The sequence below is a fragment of the Ciconia boyciana genome, chromosome 1, assembly GCF_034638445.1.
Source record: "Ciconia boyciana chromosome 1, ASM3463844v1, whole genome shotgun sequence".
Lineage (NCBI taxonomy): Eukaryota > Metazoa > Chordata > Aves > Ciconiiformes > Ciconiidae > Ciconia > Ciconia boyciana.
In genome coordinates this window covers 89,586,867-89,605,342 of record NC_132934.1, presented here as the reverse complement: position 1 = coordinate 89,605,342, position 18,476 = coordinate 89,586,867, and the positions used below count along the sequence as shown (strand labels likewise).

Sequence of the window (18,476 nt, the reverse complement as noted above, 5' to 3'; positions counted from 1 at the left end):
GTTAAGCAGCTCTTTTGCAGCCAGGGCGGCACTGGAGAGGTGAGAGGAGATACTCCTGTGGGACAGTAGGTTCTCCTGCAGCACCCAGTGAAGACAAGTGGATTTTTGCCATCACTTTCAGAGGGGAAAAAATGAACTCCAATAGACATAAAACTGAAGCAGACTAAGGGTTTCAGAAGGCAGCCTCTGGCAAATCCAGCCACAGCAGTTTAAGACATTAGCTTGCACAGCTGTCTGCCAGCTTTGGCTGTCCACCTTGTCGGCCAGCCAGAATTTATTGCTCCTCTAATAAAGTCAGCAGGAAGAAATACATGCTTGTGCCTCAGCCACTACAGTTCGCAGCCCAGCGTATTAGACTGAACTGCTGACGATCATTGGTTTTCAGTCAGATCGCAGACTCACGGCTGTATATCCAAGGAGGGGAAGAACAGACAAGAACAGAACAAAATGTCTCCCTCGCTGTGAAAGGCTTAGAGGAGACTTGAAAGAAAATGGGCAATTAAAGGGGCCAAAGAACTTATGAAAGATGTTTATTCTACAGAAATTGCCACAGCACCTCTCTTCTGCATCCTTTGCTGTTGGCAAGACTGGTTTGGCTATCTGCTGCTCACCTCAGGGGGAAGGGAGCTGTAGGGGCAGAAGATAAAGCCAGGTCTGCAGGACTTATCACCTCTGCTCATGCCCCTGCTAGCTGAGAGCCCACTGTAAGAGTAGGAGCATCCTCCATCGCCTCCAGCTAGAACCAGGTATAACGAAGCCGAGAGCTCTCCTGACCCTAAGGCCTACACTTCTGACACTGCCCTCCCCTCTCCAGGAATGACATCGCCTGAACATATAAGCAGTCTATTTTTACAATTCATAATGTAACCAGACCCTCTTCTCCTATGCAGACGAGAGATTTCAGCGGAAAAATGGTGTGCGTTGAAAGAAATTAAGATAGGAAACTCAGAAGGGACAATAGGTTTTCTTTTTCAACAAAGATTTAAGAAAACCCAGGAAATTCACACAGCCAAAGCGTTTCTTAAAATGTGTTCCTAGAGCTGGCTTTGACTCAAGCACACCAGGAAACCAGTGGCAGTCTTTTGAATACTGAGAACAAATTGCTTAAGTACATATCATTGTGTATGTATAGACATTATTCTCACATACTGGATGTCATGCTTGCCATACTGAACAAAGTTATACTAGATGCTACCTGTACAAACATACAGGCTGTAGGAAATAAATATAACACGATCTGTTTCACCCCACATGATTTTAGAAGTAACATGTGATATTATAATAATGTACTGAGCCACAATAAATAGATTGGGTGCTGCAGGCCGCTCTGAGGTTCTGCAATTATTGAAAGTCTAATATCATGCAATGAAAGTTTCGGTAACACAACACCGCACTTCAGTTTTTGAGTAAAACCTCTTGGTTTGTTTTTAAAGAAACCCAAACCTTACTTTTCAGCTCCCCAATAATTTGGGTTAGCTCAGTTTGAAATAAATTTTAAAAGAAACAAACACCGAAACAAACCACACAAAAAAAACTAACACACCAACAAAAAAACCCCCCACTTCTGAAAGAAGCCCCAAAAGCTCCCTGTTGCAGGTCTAACAGCCCTCCTAGGATAAAACTTGTAAAGCTTGCCCCCATCCTTCCCTGCCAAACACCCAGACCCTGTGAGGGTGTAGAGACTTCAGGTCAGATGCACATGTAAGATACCAGCTCTAGAAAGTTATGCTGCTGAGCTGAAGGAACATTATGCGTGTGTTCCTTTAGCCTATGACAAAAGCAAGATAAGGTGAATAATCCTAGCCTGCAATGAAAGATTTACTGGAATCACAACATCTTACATCTTTATCACAGCCTATGCAAAGCCAGCTGCTGGCTGTATGTCCCTCCTTGCATTGTAACTGCTCTAGCATGTCTAAGACCTGAGTCATTTCAGTGTGCTAACTCAGAAGAACACAGCCCTGACCAAAGAGACACTAAGTATCTTACAGTGAACACAACTGGCTATCAGGTCTGTGCTGATCCGTAAGAGGTTTTCACTCATAGGGACTTGACACCGATTCTCACTTACCGTATGAACCACAAAATCCTTACCCATGCAAGTATTACTTGCTCTTGAACTTGGTACCCTTGACTCCGTGAAACCTGTAGATAAGCACGGCCGAGTACCAGCACAGTCCCAGCAGTGATCATTTATACGAGAAGCTTTTAATGTTGCAGTCAGCAGCATCAAGTCCAGGGTGCAGCACCAGATGAAAATCAAGTCTCTACAAGGGACACTGCTTGCATCCCTTGTAAGCAACTCAAGACATGCTTTGTGACCTGTCCAGTCATCCCTGCTGCATGATGGCAATTTCAGCCAAAGGGTGGAGCAGATGTCCATGGTCACGAAGCACTTCAGCCCGAGTTTAATCCTCCAAGTCTTTTGTTATAGCAAAGGACCTTCATGAGCCTCATATCCTCCAAAACACTAGGATGTCAGCACAGCCCTGCCATAGGGACCCTGTTCCTTCAGTCACATCAATGTCACTTTAAATCTTCTCATTTCTTCCCCTTCTCATGTCATCAAACACACTAAGCAACAGTCCATGAGACGCATGCTTTACTTCTGCATGCTCCATGCATGGACTTTACTGTGTTTCTTCATCTTACCCGAGTTTTATATCTTCATCTGAGCCAAGACATTGTAAATTTCCCCTTCCCCCCTTCCCTGTCGAAAACCATGCAACTGCAGAGAGATCAGACTACACTAATACTGGGACAGCAGCCAGCAGTACGCTGTGTGCCTGGCTTTTAACAGCTAAATCCTATCAAAAATAATGATGCAAATACAGGCACTCCTCCCCGAGACATCCTAATGCTTTCAACAACCTCTTAGGAACACATAATGCTGCTGGATAGGACAGAGGCCGAAAGGAACAAATTTGGGACTCCTGGTACTTACTGTTTGAACACCTGCTGGCTAAACGAACAGCCCTAGGTCTGGAAGTAGAGATAGCTGTACGCACGTTCTTCAGCTGCTGTATCAGATAGCTGCTTCCTGAGGGCAGGCATGAACGGCACCACATTATCACCTAAATGCAGTCATGAGGTCAAAAGCTCTCCTTTAGGAATCTCAAGCACCGATGTAGGACCAGGGGTCCTACCAAAACATCCACCTTGAAGTACTTGGTCCCAGACCCATATCACCATTTAAGAGACAAACTCCCTTGTTCTCCGTAAACCTTAGATATGTTATCTGTCTTCAGCGCCCTGGGTTTCAGCAGCTTATCCAGTACCACACAGCAAGTCTGTGGGAAGCAAAACTGAGCCTTACGAGTCCTGCCAGGTAAGCACATCCCCACCCATCCGCCAGCAACTGCAGTTGGTCCATGATACCACCCTGCCCACACACTGCATGCGTACGAGCAAGGACACAAAGCCTCCCTCACACAGAATTAAGCTAATGGATGCAGAAGCATCCATCCTTCAGTTGTGGTTCCCTGTATCCTTAGGTACATCATGTAGTGCTCTCTGGGGTCCTTCTCTGCAATAAATGAGCGCTTGACAACTCCCCCGCTCCAGCAAGGGAAGCACCCCGTGGGCAGACGGCCCCTCAGGGAACTGGAAATCTCCCCCCTGCTGCTGCACGCTGATGGAGGCCGTGAAGGAGAGGCCTCGCCAGGCCCTGCTGCACTCCCAGCCAAGGGCTCTGGCAGCCTCTCGCTCGGCTGACCGTGGGGAAGCGCGGCAGGGACAGGCGAGCAATCCCTGGGCCGCATCCAGCACGAGCTGCGGCACAGCTCCAGGCCACGCCGGCCGCACTCCTCGCCTCCCCCGCTGGACCCCAGCACCCGCTGGCCAGGCCCTGTCCTCCGAGCTGCCAAAGCCGCCAAAACCTTTCCAAGCCTGTTCCCCTTGAGCCACTGTGCTCCCCCCGGCAGGGCGAGCACCGGAGGAGAAGCCCGCCTAGCCATGCTCCTCCACCCCGGCGACGCACAGTGACTCCCACAGGTTTTGTACAAGAAAAAGGATGGGGACGCAGCTTCTCTGAGAAAGCGTTAATGCTCTCCTGCACCCAAAACAAATGAGCAGCCAGCAAAGGTGCCTCTCTCACAGCGGCTGTGGTCAGCAGCAGGGGATGGGATGGGGCAGAGAGGGAGGCACCTCCTTTCCCCTCCCTGCGCTCTGCTTTCCCACGTTTTCTCTCACGCCTGTGCAAAGACAAAAAATGAAAAGCTACGTACCCCCTCCTCCCCATCAATCAGAGTTTTTTGGGGCAAAGTTCAGCTTTCAGCCACGCAGGGGCAGCGGAGGAGGAAGAGGGAGCTCGCAGGAAAAGTAGCAGGGAAGGCACTCACCTTTCTCCATGGCAGCTCACGAACAGAGCGGCTCGCACCCGCTGAAAAGCTGCTCCTTTACACATTGCTTGTAAGGAAGTTTAGCTCTGAGTTTAAAAAAACATTAAAATAAATCACAGCCCTGAGGAACACAGGGCTTTGTTGCCTCTTGCCAGACTTTTATTAAAAAATGGGTTTTGAGCTTGCGGCAGAACACAGGGTGCAAACATCGCCTCAGGAGAGGGAACCACTTCCTCTCACCTCTCATCAGTGACCAAAGACAAAAGGACTTCCAACTAGCTTGCCCGCAGAAAAAGCGCACGAGCTTTCTTTATTTGAATGCTTCTGCTACCCAGTTAAAGCTGCCTTGCAGGAAGATGCCTTAAAGCTATAAAAGCACAAACCTTCTGCCTAGCCCACTCGGTCTTCCTGAGGTGTGAACTAGAAGTGAGTCAAGAACAAGAAATGCAGAGAGCTTTCTACCTTCTCTGAGAGCAGGAAAAACCCCCAGACATCCATATTTAAAGACAAAGTTGGAAATGGAAAGAGAAACAAAAAAGGGATATTCTAATAATCCCTGAATCTTTATTATGCATTTTTAGTACAGAAGCTTCCCAAGGTCCAAGTCAAGATCCAGCCCAGTCTGTGACAAGCTCTGCACAAACACATCTCAGAACAGAGTCCATGCCCTTGGGACAGCAAGCAAGGAAGATTTGCTCTTGGAAAAAAATCCTGTATTGTTACTTGGTTAGAAATGGATCGTTTGAGAAGGGTGGAGTGAACAGCAAGAGAGCTGGCTCTGCCTCCACCTCTCTAACTGTATCCAGTGCGGGTCAGACTCACGGGTGATGGCTTGAGTTGCCTAGAGGGGGGACAGCCTGCGTGCTCTTCATGCCCCCCTCAGTCCCAGGAGTGACGCCTGCGTGTAAAACAAAGCAAGTCACACCTAGAAACAGACCCAGCCTCCGACATCAGAGAGCGCTCTCCCTCCTGACAAAGCCTAGTTCATCCACCAGTCTCTGCTGTGAGAAAAGGAATACAAACCAGAGCAACAGCAGTATGTGCTGGCGCTCACATGGGACTTCACAGTGCACAGAGATGTGCTCACCAGTGTCAGCAATGCAGCCTTTTACAGCTCTCAGGCCCCAGTTCTGCAAACCATCACTGCTTGGTTTAGCTACTTGAAGTGCAGGCATGCAAGAGACCATGCGTTTCCTTGCTACTGGGCCTAACGCATTAGCGGACTATGTTAGCTTCTTTCCCCGCCCTTGGAACCCGTGCACTCAAACTGGCCCAGGAGCCCATCAGTCAACTGGTCTGATGTAAAGGGCCCTGCGATGGAAAAGACAGCATGCTCGGGGCACTGCTTGGGGAGCGTACGAGCTTTAGCAGGGCTCGACTGAAGCTGCCTGCCAGAGGACAGGCTCCAGCCGGCCACAGTGCTGCGATATGGCCCTTTGCCTACTACAGGGCATGAGCTGCGCTGAGCATGCACCCCCCCACCCTCACCCCAGTCAAATCTCACCTGTGGGGTCAAGAAACCTCTAAATATTGAGCTTTAACTTAAGCGTGTATTATAGGAAACCAACTAAAGCCTTGGGTTTGAGTAACGACAGCAGCACATTTGCATGCTGTGGGAAGACTCCTATTATGACAACCTCACCAGCTATGCTTCCTGATGGTGTGTGGGTTAATGTATATAACTACCTGATATTAAATTAGGGCTCATACTGTTTTTGTCTGTCTTCTTTTTACAACTCATATTACCCAAGGCTGTACAGATTCCCAGTAACAGCACATGGAGATGCCCTGTCATCATGTGGCAAGGGACCACTAACAGACTGGGAAAAGGGATGCAACACATGGAGACCCAGTATTGAGCAAGGGACTGGGAGACATACCTTACCAGGGGACGGCTTGAGGAGCTTGGACTGTTTAGGTTGTCAAAGATGAGACTGGGAGCGGTCCTTGTCGCAGACCACAGTTACAATGGTGGGGAATAGACACGCAGTACTAAAGGCTTCTTCTGTTTAGTGGATTAAACACAAGATTCAGCATCCGGAGATCAAAACCAGACAAATGCAAGCCAGAAATGAGGTGTAACAGCATGTGGGTAATTAGCCACTGCAGCAACACACCAAACACAGTGGTATTTTCCATTTGTGGTAATTACTTAATCAAGACTAGATGTTTCTGAAGACACGCTTTAGAGTCCAGAGCAAATGGAATTAATAAAAAAAAGCTGGATATATGGGCTGTATTATGCAAGAGGGCAGAAGTAAAGCACAATAGCTCCTTCTGGCCTCACCATCTACTAATCTATGGGGAAAATTGCCCCTTTTAGTGTCAGTGGAGTTGGTAGACAGCCATATTTTTAGTGACAAGACATACTGATGTTTACATGAAACAGTAATAATAAAATAGTGTGTTTCACCCACACCTCTAATCTGAAATTCTCCAAGCTCTTTACCGTCACTATGTCAGTAAGCCTGATACCTCACTGGCTGATAAATTGGCATTATCATCCCCCCTTCATCCTGCTTGAACTTTTTCAGAGTAGCTAATCCTCTGCTTACCATTTACATGAGAAACAGTACACTCAGACTACCTGTCATCTTGGGCACCTACTTTTAGGACTTTTGGTGAGAAAACGTTCACGCAGGTGCCTTGCAGAAGGTCTCGGGGTGGGAAGCAGCTCAGCACACAGAACTGCCCAGCAGCTGCCTACTCTGGATGCTCGTCTCCAGTACGTACTTTACAGCACTCAAAAACTCTGTATAACCTCCCTAGAAGAATTCTGGTAACAATGTACTTTAAGACCAGAAGTCAGCAGTTAAAAAAACCCAAAACCCCCAAAAAACAACAAAAAAAAACCAAACAGAAGAGAGAATGCTTCCTAGTTGTTTTAACAAACATCTTCATATACGACAGACAGACAGACAAAAAAAACCAAAAGAGTAATTTCCATTAGTTACTATGACAACCAATGGAAATTGCTAACCCATCTTCTCTCCCTTGTCAACCTTTGGCAGACCTGTCAGGGAAAGCAAGCGACTATGCCCTGTGTCAGATTCTCTGCTTACTAGAACATACAGCTCACAGGGAAATCTACATTGTCATAATGTCAAGTGCACCCCTTACAGCACATCTCCAGTTTGTCTCCTCTGAGATACAAACAGCTGGAGAGATGCTTGCTGCTCCCCTCCGAGAGCAAACACACTCCAGAAATGCAATCCCCACTGCGAGACACCCCAGCTCTCTGACCTTATGCCCTTCCTCTCCCTTGCTAGCTCCATAAAAACATTCAACCATCTTCCTTCCCATCTGTGGGCCATCAGCTCACACCTTAAACGTGGCCCGTACAAGCCCTTTTTGCACATCTTTACTGCCTGGCAAGAAATTGCTGTATCACATAGCAATTCTGGTCCACATTTTATCTCTGTTTTCCTTACTATTGTTATCATTGTTGATAAGGGTAATGACCCTCTGCAATGCCTGCTGCACCTTCCACATGAGGGCTTTTAAACTTTTCTTAACAGGAATGCATTCAGCTTCATAAACCCTTCTGAGAGGCACAGCATCATCATTATCCTTATTTTACAGATGTGAACACTGCAGCTTAGAGGAATTAGGTGCCAAAGCCTACATACAAATCATGGCATGATGCTAAGAGTGAGAAAAAATAGGTCTGGAAAGAAGAGTCTGTTTGCATTTTCTTGATGCCTACAGGCTCTGAAGTTGTTTGAACCACATATGCTCAGAATCCCGTTTAGTCCCTCCACCCTGCCAAAACCCCACAGCAAATAAATATAAACCTGAAAAAAAAAAACCCCACAACAGTTGTCTCTGTTTAATGCTGGTTTACTGTTGACCTTGCATCTGCAGCCAGGATGGCCTAACTCACCCCAGCGTCTGGATGCGTGCTGCTGCACTGCAGAAGAGCTTGGCAGTGATTTGTGAGGACGTATTAACGCCCAGCTGTTCTCCCAACTCTTTCAGTTTTCACATGCACAAAGTTAGGAGTGGCCCAGGCACTGCACTGACACCATGCGGTTTCAGGCTATTCATATACCACAGAAAGATTCAACGCTCACCCAGTAGGATCCAAAATCCCCAAATAATCTGCACCGATTGCAAATTTTGCTGCGCTCCCTTCCGCTCCGCCATGCCAGGTCTGTGTTGCAGGAGCTACCGGCAGGTTACTCCATAACAGGGCTGAGTAAGGTGGCTCTGTGCGTGTGTCTGTACGTGCACATGAGGGGTAACAAACCACGTTTTGTGCCACATGATTAAGCACGCTTTGGCTCAGTTTCCTCTACGACACCCTCCTGCAGGACTGTATACAGCTCTGAGCGCCAAGGAGAGAAGGACAAACCGTAAAGTGCAAAGCCCAGCAACAACAAGCTGTTCTACAAGCTGGTCCCCACAGATTCCTGTCTCGAGGCTGATCGCATTTGGTGGCTACAAAGGTATGAACTACGGTCAAAGGGGAATACTCATAAAACACTTCTCTGATCTGTAGTAAAAGCTGATCTCATGCTGGAGCTTTTCCCTCAGGTAGGGCAGTTAACTACTGTACCACAGTGTCTACTTTTACAAAACTTAGAGGAACATAGTATCTTGTAGGAAATTAATATACTTCGCTACACATGGCTGAAACTGGCTGGTGGGTTTAAAAGAGGAGGTTCAAAAGTATCAACAAACAGAGAATAAGATCACATAAAGCTCTGTTTCTTTAGGCAGCCAGGGAAAAATGTTCTGCTTTGACAGGAGAAAGGGAGCTACAAAGAGATTCAAATAGGTGGGTGAAGCACGTTGCTGAGGGGCCCCATAAACTCACTATGTGTACAAGGTGGAGATAACTGCACGGGGGAGGCATCGATTATCATCAAAAACGGGGGTGTAATTAGGACCGTTGGGACAAAATAAAAAGATTAATGGTCTACTTGTTCATAGAAGAGGACCATGAAGATAAACTTACTGACTTTGAGATATTCCAGAGATGGTATCATTTTTCACAGAACAGGAAGGGGGCATCACTTATTGGGGATGTGTAAAACTGGATTTGACCAGACACTAATGGCTACAGTTTGTACAAGCAGCTACTTGTACAATCCCAGGGCACGCAGTGATACCTTGTAGAAGAAAGAGTCTGTTTTTCTAAAGGGGGATGCTTTGAATGATCTCAAAAAGCATTACCACGTTTGTCACTAGCCGCTCTGGAAAGCCTGGTGAAACACATGGGCTGGGGGAATCATCCTGCAAGCGTGCACACATCTTCCCACATACACTTCTCAGGTGAACAAAGGCCTGAGGACATGCCTCCCACCCTCCTGAAAGTGCTCTTTTCAGCTAGGCAGGGCTGGTCACATGGTCCCATCCATAGCTCGGCAGGTGATGTGACCAAGGAGGCACTGCAAGCAGCCACCGATGCGTGCCACCGGCCACGCTGCAGCCCTGACCCTGCAGCAGGTCAAACATGGGAATGCTCCTTGCTGGGGCAGCACAGGCCACCTGCCCAGCCCTGGTCACAGGAAGGGCAATGCGCCACTTGCTGAGCAAAGCTCATTGCATGAGCAAGCCCAGATGCCAAGGCTTGCTCTTTATCTGCAGACTGGGTATAAATTAGGCAGTTAAAGTAAAAGAAAGATATTTTTAAAAGTACTGCCTCCTTACCCTTACATCCATCATCCTCTACCAATGGGTCTGGAACCCAGCCCTGGGGACACGAGAAATGGAGTTCCATGAGAAATGGAGCCTCTGTGGCAACCTGACTTCTCCACTGTCTGCCCAAAGGGCAACTGGAGAAGGGGAGTGCCACCTGAAGAAGATTCGGCGCATACTACACCCGTGGCATTCATCATCTATGGGCTGGAATACCCCTTGCATCACATGGAGCAAACACGCTGTCCTCGGGTGGGAATACTGCAGCTTTTCTGCCAAGTGGAAGGCAATGCCTTCGATGTGAATGCTTGGTCCCCTGCCACCTTAATCTTCCAGAGCGCTGGGTTTGAATGCACGAGCTGCAGACTGGAGCTGGGTCACAACCTTTTCAGTTATCCCTGAGGAATTTTACTCACCCAGACAATGAAAGGATCCAGACATAGCAAAAATTCCCTGAGGAAATCTCTTCCTCCTACATATAGGAAACAAGACAACAATTCCAATCCCTCATACTTAAGCTTCCTCAAACATAAACACGAAAAAGTGGCCAAAACGCAGGAGGGAAAGAAAGTCCCAGAGCAGCAAGGAGTACATATGCAAAGAGTTACGTCATGCAGAAGGAAAGCTCTTGGCTTCAGGCTACAATTACCAGCACTTAAATGGCAGGGGCCACTCTAGCACGGAGGGGGGGCCCCAAGCACCATCCTCCAGATCAATTCATTGTTGGGAAAACTCGACTATCAAAACCATCCCTGGACAGCATGGCGCTGGAGGCCAACCTGGCACCTCGCCAGTGCCTGCCAAATGCTCCCTCTTCTGTCTGTCCCGGTGGATGGACACAAACTCCTTGTTCTGCCCCTCTGACGCTCAAGTCCCGAAATGCCTCACCCTGGCAGTGGGGTGATGAGGAAAGAGTGGCCAAGGGCGGTGTTTCTGATGGCAGGAGGCACACGCAGCCCACAGGCTCCTGCGTTAGGATAAGGTTCACCAGTACATCTCTCCGTCAGAGGCAGGTCCCTTTGCCAGCCTACCCCTGTCACCCCACTCTTGCTTCCCTCTTATCCAAGATTTTAACACCCTCTTCTCCCCTCCCCTGACTTGGAAGGCTTGAGAAGACCGTTTAAGGCTTGAGGTTTACTCCTGCCACAGCTACCTCTGCAGCAAGTCCTTCCACTACCTCCCTAGGTCTCCTCACAGATAAAGAGCCAAATAAGTTGTTTCTGGCTATAGATAACCTTTGAAGCCATCCCTATTTCTTGAAAACTTTCGTTGTGGGGAAAAGCTGATTGAGCATGGAAAGCTCCACCAGCATCCATATTCCCAAAGGCTCTTGATCCTGTATCAGGACTGAGCTAGTAGCAGGGATGGGATCAAGAGGAACATGTACTGGGTAGGGACAACCAGCAGTGGGTGACAAATCTGCTCTTCCAAGCCCCGTGCTATCCTGGTTTGGAGCGTAAGATGTTCAAATCCTCTCCTCCTACCACTGAAACCCAGCTGCTCTGACTTGGTGTTTTTATCTGTTTCTCTCTATTGTTCCCTCAAGCTGGTTTGTTGCTCTTTGCATTGCAAGGCCCTCTACAGAGATACGATAAAGAGAAAAACCACCAAACAAATTCATATGCTTACAGCTTTAGTGCTGTGTAACAGATCTGCAAAATTAAATGAGGGAAGGATAAAGGAGAAGGAACAACAAGAAAAGCTGGTTACTATGGGGTCCATTACAGTGTTACAGTATTTAGAGAAAGTGGTTAGAGGTCCACCTCTGGGACAGCTGTTGACAGGGTACAGCCAAGGGAAACACCGTACAGAGAGCCACCCTGCCATACAGAGATGAATGAGATGGGTTCTAACAAGTCTTTCCTCTCAACCTCCTGGTTTTCCTGGTGCATTGGGTATTTTCCTCAGAAGCACAGGAAAACTGGCACCCTCTCCCCAGCGAGACAAAAACAGATTCTAGTCTTCAAGCAGTGTTTAGTTTCTTCTGCCAAAATATTTGCTTAGCTGTCAAACAGTGGAAATGTGGGATCCACCTACAGCTGAGCTAATGAGATACCAAATCCCTCCCTGATCATCCACCTTAAACCCCTTGTTCTTTCCAAATGTGTTGGTCCAAGAGGAGCCTCCAAATTATTTCCAGGTTATGGACCCCTTGACATGCTCCAAACAAGGTGCAGGTGTCTCAGGAAATTCCACATATGCAGACTGGAGCATGAGCTTGCTTTTCTTCATCATCTCTCACAGGCAGCTTACATCTAATCCACTACTCCAAGCAACCACAGGCCCAATGTCAAAACAGAGAGGTACAGTGTAATAAGTGAGAGAGCTAAGGCGTAGACCAGGTAGTAAGATTTCATAGGAACTTATATGAACTTCACTTCTGGGTAGCTGGTTTGCACGGCAGAGAAGGGGCACAGTCACTCATTATTGCTGAATGGTGTCTTCAGCCCAGATCAGAACTGGAGCACGCTTGAGAGCAAGTAGTATGAAAATGCCATGCAAGTCACTGCTCGTGCTACAGTTACCCGTGCTTTAATATAGCACTGAAGCCTCCAGGCCTGTTTGTCTGCCATTTGTTTATTTACTGCTGCAATGCCTAGGAATTGCAATCAGAGCCCCACAGCACAAGAAGAAATAAGCCCCTGCTCTAACCAGCTCACATCTAACTTAGTACACTAGCTGTGGCAAAATCTACAACCTCTGGGAAAGTCGAGAGGTATATATCCCCATGTCTGCCGCCCAGACGCAGGTCTGGAAGGAGGTACGCTTCACAGCGTAACAGCAGTCTGCTCTTTCCTTTCGCTAAGCTCAGAGACAACGTTGTGAGGAATAAATCTCTCCGAAGAAATGCTGGTTATTCACAGATTAGCTTAGACGTTGTAGGACAGCAGAAGCTGACCCTGCTGCGAAGACAGATGCAACCCAGCTAGATAAGGTGTTTCTGGGAACCAATCTCATCTAGCTCACAGGATATGTGGCAAAAACACAGCCTGGTAAATATGAGTCTCATGAGCCCGGAAAGACGCATCTGGCTAAGATTTGTGACAAACTCTCTTCTGTACAAAGAGAAACATTCCCCAGCTCATGTAACACCACACAAGAAAGATCAAAGGTGCCCCGGTGCCTCCTGATGGGTAAGCAGCTGTACCAATAACAGCAGCTGGAAAATGCAACAGGAGACTCTCAGCCAGTCCCTTCCTCCTGTGCTGGGAGTGGAGCTGCCTCCCAGGCAGCCCCCAGCAGCAGCCCCCCTGTTAATTACCGACAAGGAATTTGCACTCTGGCAGATAAAGTCATTCACTCAGCTACAGCACATTTGCACAAAGCAGCTCGGATCTGACAACAGTTCCATCCAAGAAGCAGCATCAGGGTGTCACGTGCACCTATGTGCTACGCGACATCTCTTGTGCTTCAGAGCTTGTGCCATGCATGCTGCTGCTCGGAGGTTATGGTCCCTTCAAAACAGCTGGGGAGGTTGTTTAAACACTTGTAGACGGGACATTTGGCCAGTGACTTCAGCACAGCATGAGGTGGCTCAGACAGAAACCGCCTGGTTTGTCTCCCAGACTCTGATCCCTGGGACCATCCGCAGCACAGCAGCTGCCTGACAGCACAGCACGTGCCTTAAAAACCAGGCTTTGCACAGATGAGCCTTTGCTGTGCGCCCAGGACAGAATCACTTTTTCCTTGCTTCCTCATTTAAAATATGCTTATCGCCTTGAGGCGCAGCTCCAGCAACACCTAGTCTGGCATTCAAGGGCAGGATTTCAAGGAGGAAGATGCCTATCACTCCAAAACCAGCTCAAGGAGAAAAATGGATACAATTTTTTCTTCCACTGAAGACGTGCCTGCTAGACTAGACCTGGGAAGCTAGTTTTATTACATTAGTGGGTTACATGTGACTGCTGGGTTTTATTGCACAAAGTCAGTGCATATTAAAAACAGCCCAAGTTACCCACGTGACTGGCACCACAGTGTCTTTTCTTTCCACTGCCATGGACAAAATATCAACAAGAGGAGGGCCGAACTACCTACAAAGCCTCTATCACTAAATTTCAAAGGCAAATGGACCCTTCTTAAAATGATGGCTTCAGGGCCAAATACAGCTATGCAATTACATCAGGATCTCAACTTTCATTTATTCAGTTTAATTTATTAAGACAGCAGTTTTTAGTCTTCACCATTGCAAAAACGTGGGAAAAGCTTAACCAAAGCAAGCTGTTGATGCTGGCCAGACTCTGTGAACAGCCCAATGGGAGGAAGTACACCAGGCTTTATGGCGACCAGCTGAACTCCCAGCTCTGTCTCCCCCAGGGCACACAAGCACTCTGCTGGCAAAAGGGGCACTGGACTTGGAAGGGGTTGAGTGTTGCCCCCCCTACGTGCAAAAACAGTCAAGTCGGATCAAGAGGAAGCGCTCAGGTGAGTTAAGCAAACAGAACTTAGCCAAAACCTTTGTCTTTTCTCTCCCCCATAACATCCCTTTTCAGCTTTTCACATGGAAAAATTACACTGAGGGGAAAAGGAGGTGGGGTGAAAAAATTAATCCCAGGGTTACAAGAGATGTAGACACTGCAAACACTGTGCTATTAGAAAAATCTGCCTCCAGATGCTTGTCACCGCTGTGTTGCTTGGGGGTTATAGCCCCCTCAGAGTTGTCAGCAGATCTCCTTGCAAGAGGAGAGCCTCTAGCCCTCCTCCTCTAGCCCTTTTTAGCCAAAATGAGACAAGTCAGATTAAACCGTTTACATAACTCTTCCCAAAGGCTGGCTCATTTGGCCAGAAATGGGTTAAGGATAGTCCAGGAGAACAGCTACAGGTTCCAGAGATTAATCTGAACGGCCAGAAAACTGGCAAGGAGCAGAGGGCAGGCCAGGGCAGTGACCTCTCCTCTCAGCAAGGCTGGATTCAGGAAAGGACTTCTGTTCACAGCCCACACCAATATATTCATGCTGGCCTATGCCTCTTCGCTAACATCTAAAATTCATGGTGAAAATAACTTTCTTGATGATTCTGAATCAGGTTTAAGCCAAAATGAAAAAAGAAAAACCCTCACTCTTACTTCGAAATAAGTATCCTGGTGTGACACATAACGATGCTGGTATAATTACAGTGGCACCACGAGTGGAAGTATTCCTGCACGCCACCCTTCAGACCTCATGGACACAGTCAAACAGCAACTGGACTCCTCGCCAGTGTTAACAAGGTAACTGACTCCAGCAGGATATGAACAACTGTAACTTTTAATACATTCATCAGACATTTTGAGCCTCTCCCTTTTCCTCTATCGCGATGGAGGCTTCCCAAAAATCGCTCCATCTGCTTCAGAAAGCCCCAGCTGAGAACACAAGCAACTTCACCTCCGTAGTGTCCCTGTTAATACTAGCGAATGGCCACCACATTGAGACTCTGACCCATGAAGAAAGAGATAAAAAAGGGCTGTCTGAAGCTGGTGGCTGGCTTCCATCCGAGGAGTACAGTTCACCGTCTATTGCTCTTGTGACTATTACTGAACCGGGCCAAGAAAAGCTCCCAAGTTTTGGCACGTCTCAGATTTTCCAGTCTGCACAAAATCATGCCAGGAACATTTACTGAAGCAATTTCTTTCTTTCTTTAAAGACTCTAATTATGCACCTAACAATGTTGTAGAAATGAGTGTTGTACAAAAACCCCAGCACAGTTCAGATATAGTTTTGCCGATAAAACGATTAGAAGCTTAAGGCTTGATGTTAATATTCCGAACATACTGAAAGGCACAAAGTGCAAACTGCAGCAGAAACAGAAGAAATAGAGAGGTTATCGCTTCCAAAAACTGGAAGAGGGAAAACCACACAGGAAAATGCCATACTAATCTTACTAAATGCCAGTGATGCAGAAGAGTGGTAATAAGAAACAATTAGAAGGGGGCAACTGTCAAAGCTGCCTCTGAAATGCAAGCAGCTCACCTGCAAACACAGCCCCACTCCCTAGAAAATGAGAAGGTCTAGATATCCCAGAGGGTGGGATACTACCTGTGAGCAAACTGACATTCACCACTTGGCAGCTACCAGCAGCAAGGAATCAAACTGAACCCCAAAACAAAAGTTGTCTCAGGTGTCAATTTTCCCTGAAACTGGACACGAACCTCACTCATCACTCTCAAGTTTTGCTGAGCTTAGACTGGAATCAAACCAAAATGTTCACTGGTTTGAGACCTGGACCACTACCCCCGAACAGTCAAATCATTCATTTGTCCGCTCAAGCATGAACTGGCCTTTAAAACCAAGTTTTGAACATGACGGCTGTACCTTTTTCTTACTTTCATTTTGCAGATGAGGCACAGAGACATGACAGTACTTACACTTGGGAAGCCATCCAGGTACTCCAAATGAGAGTCCATTAGGCAAAAACCAGGATTTAGCACTTTGACCACATCAACATAACGTTAGCAGCACCAGTGAAATCAGAAGTCAAGGGCCAAACACATATTGGCTATGTTTCTCCTGGTTACTGACTCCAAGAGGCTTTACTCAGACCACTGCCATCACTATTTAGCTGTTATCATCATTCATCTTGTGGATACACTGCTGCACACTTCCTTCCTACAGAGGTTTCGCTGTACGTTGACCAGAACTGGTTAAGATTTATTTAGGGTCCCTAAGAAAATGAATAAAACCAAACTGGCTTTTTCAGGACAGTGCTGGAGAGGATGCATGGAAATGCTGACTATATAAGTATGTCACGCCTTGGGAAGAAAGCGTATTACAGTATTATCAAGTACAGGCAGATGTGAAACACTAGCCCATACTACAGCTCAGTCCTGCTCCCCTTGGTTTTCACGATAGCTGCGACTAGAGCTATAGCTTGACAGCGTCGGCTTGCAACTGCCCTGTCTCACCTCCGCTCCTCATGTGCCCCAGCGTTTGCATTGTTCATCTCTTCAGCAAGCGGCTGGCAGTTGCGGGGAGTTTGCCGAAGAGCTTTGCTTATGGGGACAGAGCAACAGCGATGAGCTTCACCCTAAACCCCCCCTCTTTGCCATAACCCAGGCAGCGCGGTCCACGGGTGGGAGGCAGAAAAAGAGGGAACCGTTTGTAGGAAGTCAGACGTGTTTATGCATTTTTTTTGTGCAGAGCCAAACTGCGATGCTCTAGGGTGGGGCTCACCATCTGGGAGAAATATGTAGGGAGAAAAAATGCAGGCGGGGAGGACGAGCTGCCCCCCGCCCCCCGAGCGGGACCGCTTCCCTCCAAAAGCAGGCTCGGCCTCCCTCCCCAGCCCAGCTTGAGTTCATTTTCCTCAAATCACTTCCACATTTCCCCTGCCGTAATTATCAAATATTTTGTTTCTGACCTCACTTTTACGGAGGCCGCCGCAACCGGGAATTCAGGCACCGTTTATTTTCTGTCAACAGAGCTGGGGGGTTGCGAGTTGGGGGCTTTCAATGGGTTTCAATGTCATTGCAGTAAAAGAAGGGAAGAAAAAAGAGAGAGAGAGAAAGAGCGGGAGAGGAAGGGGGCTGCCCTGAGAGCCCGGCCCGGCGGCTGGCTGGGGGGGGGCCGGCCCGGCCTGGGCGCGGACGCGGCCCCCTCGCCCCCGCGGAGGGGTCCGGCGGCCCCTCAACTTCCCTCCCGCCCCGGCTGCTACTTTCCCCCGTCCCGGCAGCTCCCCCTCCCCGGTCCGGGTGCCGCCCACGGCCCGGCGGCGCCGAGGAGGGGGACGCGGTGGAAAACGCCAGAAAGGGACCCCCGGTCCCCCCCACCCCGGCCCGGCCCGGCCCCTCGCCCCGCCGCCGGGGCCCCGCGCCTACCTCGGCTCGCAGGCGGGCGACGGCCAGCAGGGCGCAGAGCAGCGGGAGAGTTTTCCAGATCTGCAAGAGAGGGAGCGGGGGGGGCGGTGAGCGCGGGCCGGGCCGGGTCGAGCGGGGCCGGGGCTGCCGCCACCGCCGCCAAACTTCCCGCCTGGCGGCCCCGCTCACCATGCTGCGGGCGGCTGGCGGCACCGGCGGGGCAGGAGGAGTTGCGGAGGCGCCTTCCCCGGCTCCGGCTCGCTCGGGAAGGGAAGGGGAGGGCTCCCCCTCACCCCGACCCGCCAGCCCGCGGCTCCACCCCCGGCCCGACCCCCGCCGCCTACCCCCGCCCCGGGGCCGGCTCCTCCCCGGCCCGCCGTGAGGGGGCGGCCCCCCCGGACCCCGCCGCCCCTCCGCGGTGCCCCCGGCCCTCCCGACCCCGGGCCCCTCGGCGCCCCACGGGGGACCTCGGCGGCCTTTGAAGGCTGAGGGGAGTCCAGGGGTCTGGCTCGGCCCGTGCCCGGGGGGCTCGGGCCCCCTGGCCCAGCGAGTGCCCGAGGCGGGGTTGCCGCCCCCCACCACCGGGCCTCACACCCTCGGCCCGGCAGAAGATGGGTCCGGGGAGGCCCCCCCAGCCCTGCACTGGTCGGGAGCCAGGAAAAGCGAGGGGCAGCCCTGCCGGGGCGCAGCTGCCCGCCAGCCTGGCCGAGAGCACCTCTGCGAGG

At 49.4% G+C, this 18,476-nt stretch overlaps 1 protein-coding gene across 1 annotated transcript in view; it reads right to left on the bottom strand.

The window, feature by feature from the left end:
- The window catches only part of FSTL1 (follistatin like 1), a 59,958-nt gene extending 41,891 nt beyond the window's left edge, over positions 1-18,067 (bottom strand). The window contains exons 1-2 of the mRNA XM_072881397.1: positions 17,941-18,067; positions 17,773-17,832 (exon numbers count right to left, since the gene is read on the bottom strand). Of these exons, the coding sequence (XP_072737498.1) occupies positions 17,773-17,832; positions 17,941-17,943 (63 nt within the window). The 5' untranslated portion in view covers positions 17,944-18,067. The remainder of the gene's footprint in view (positions 1-17,772; positions 17,833-17,940) is intronic.
- Between the last annotated feature and the right edge of the window lie 409 nt (positions 18,068-18,476).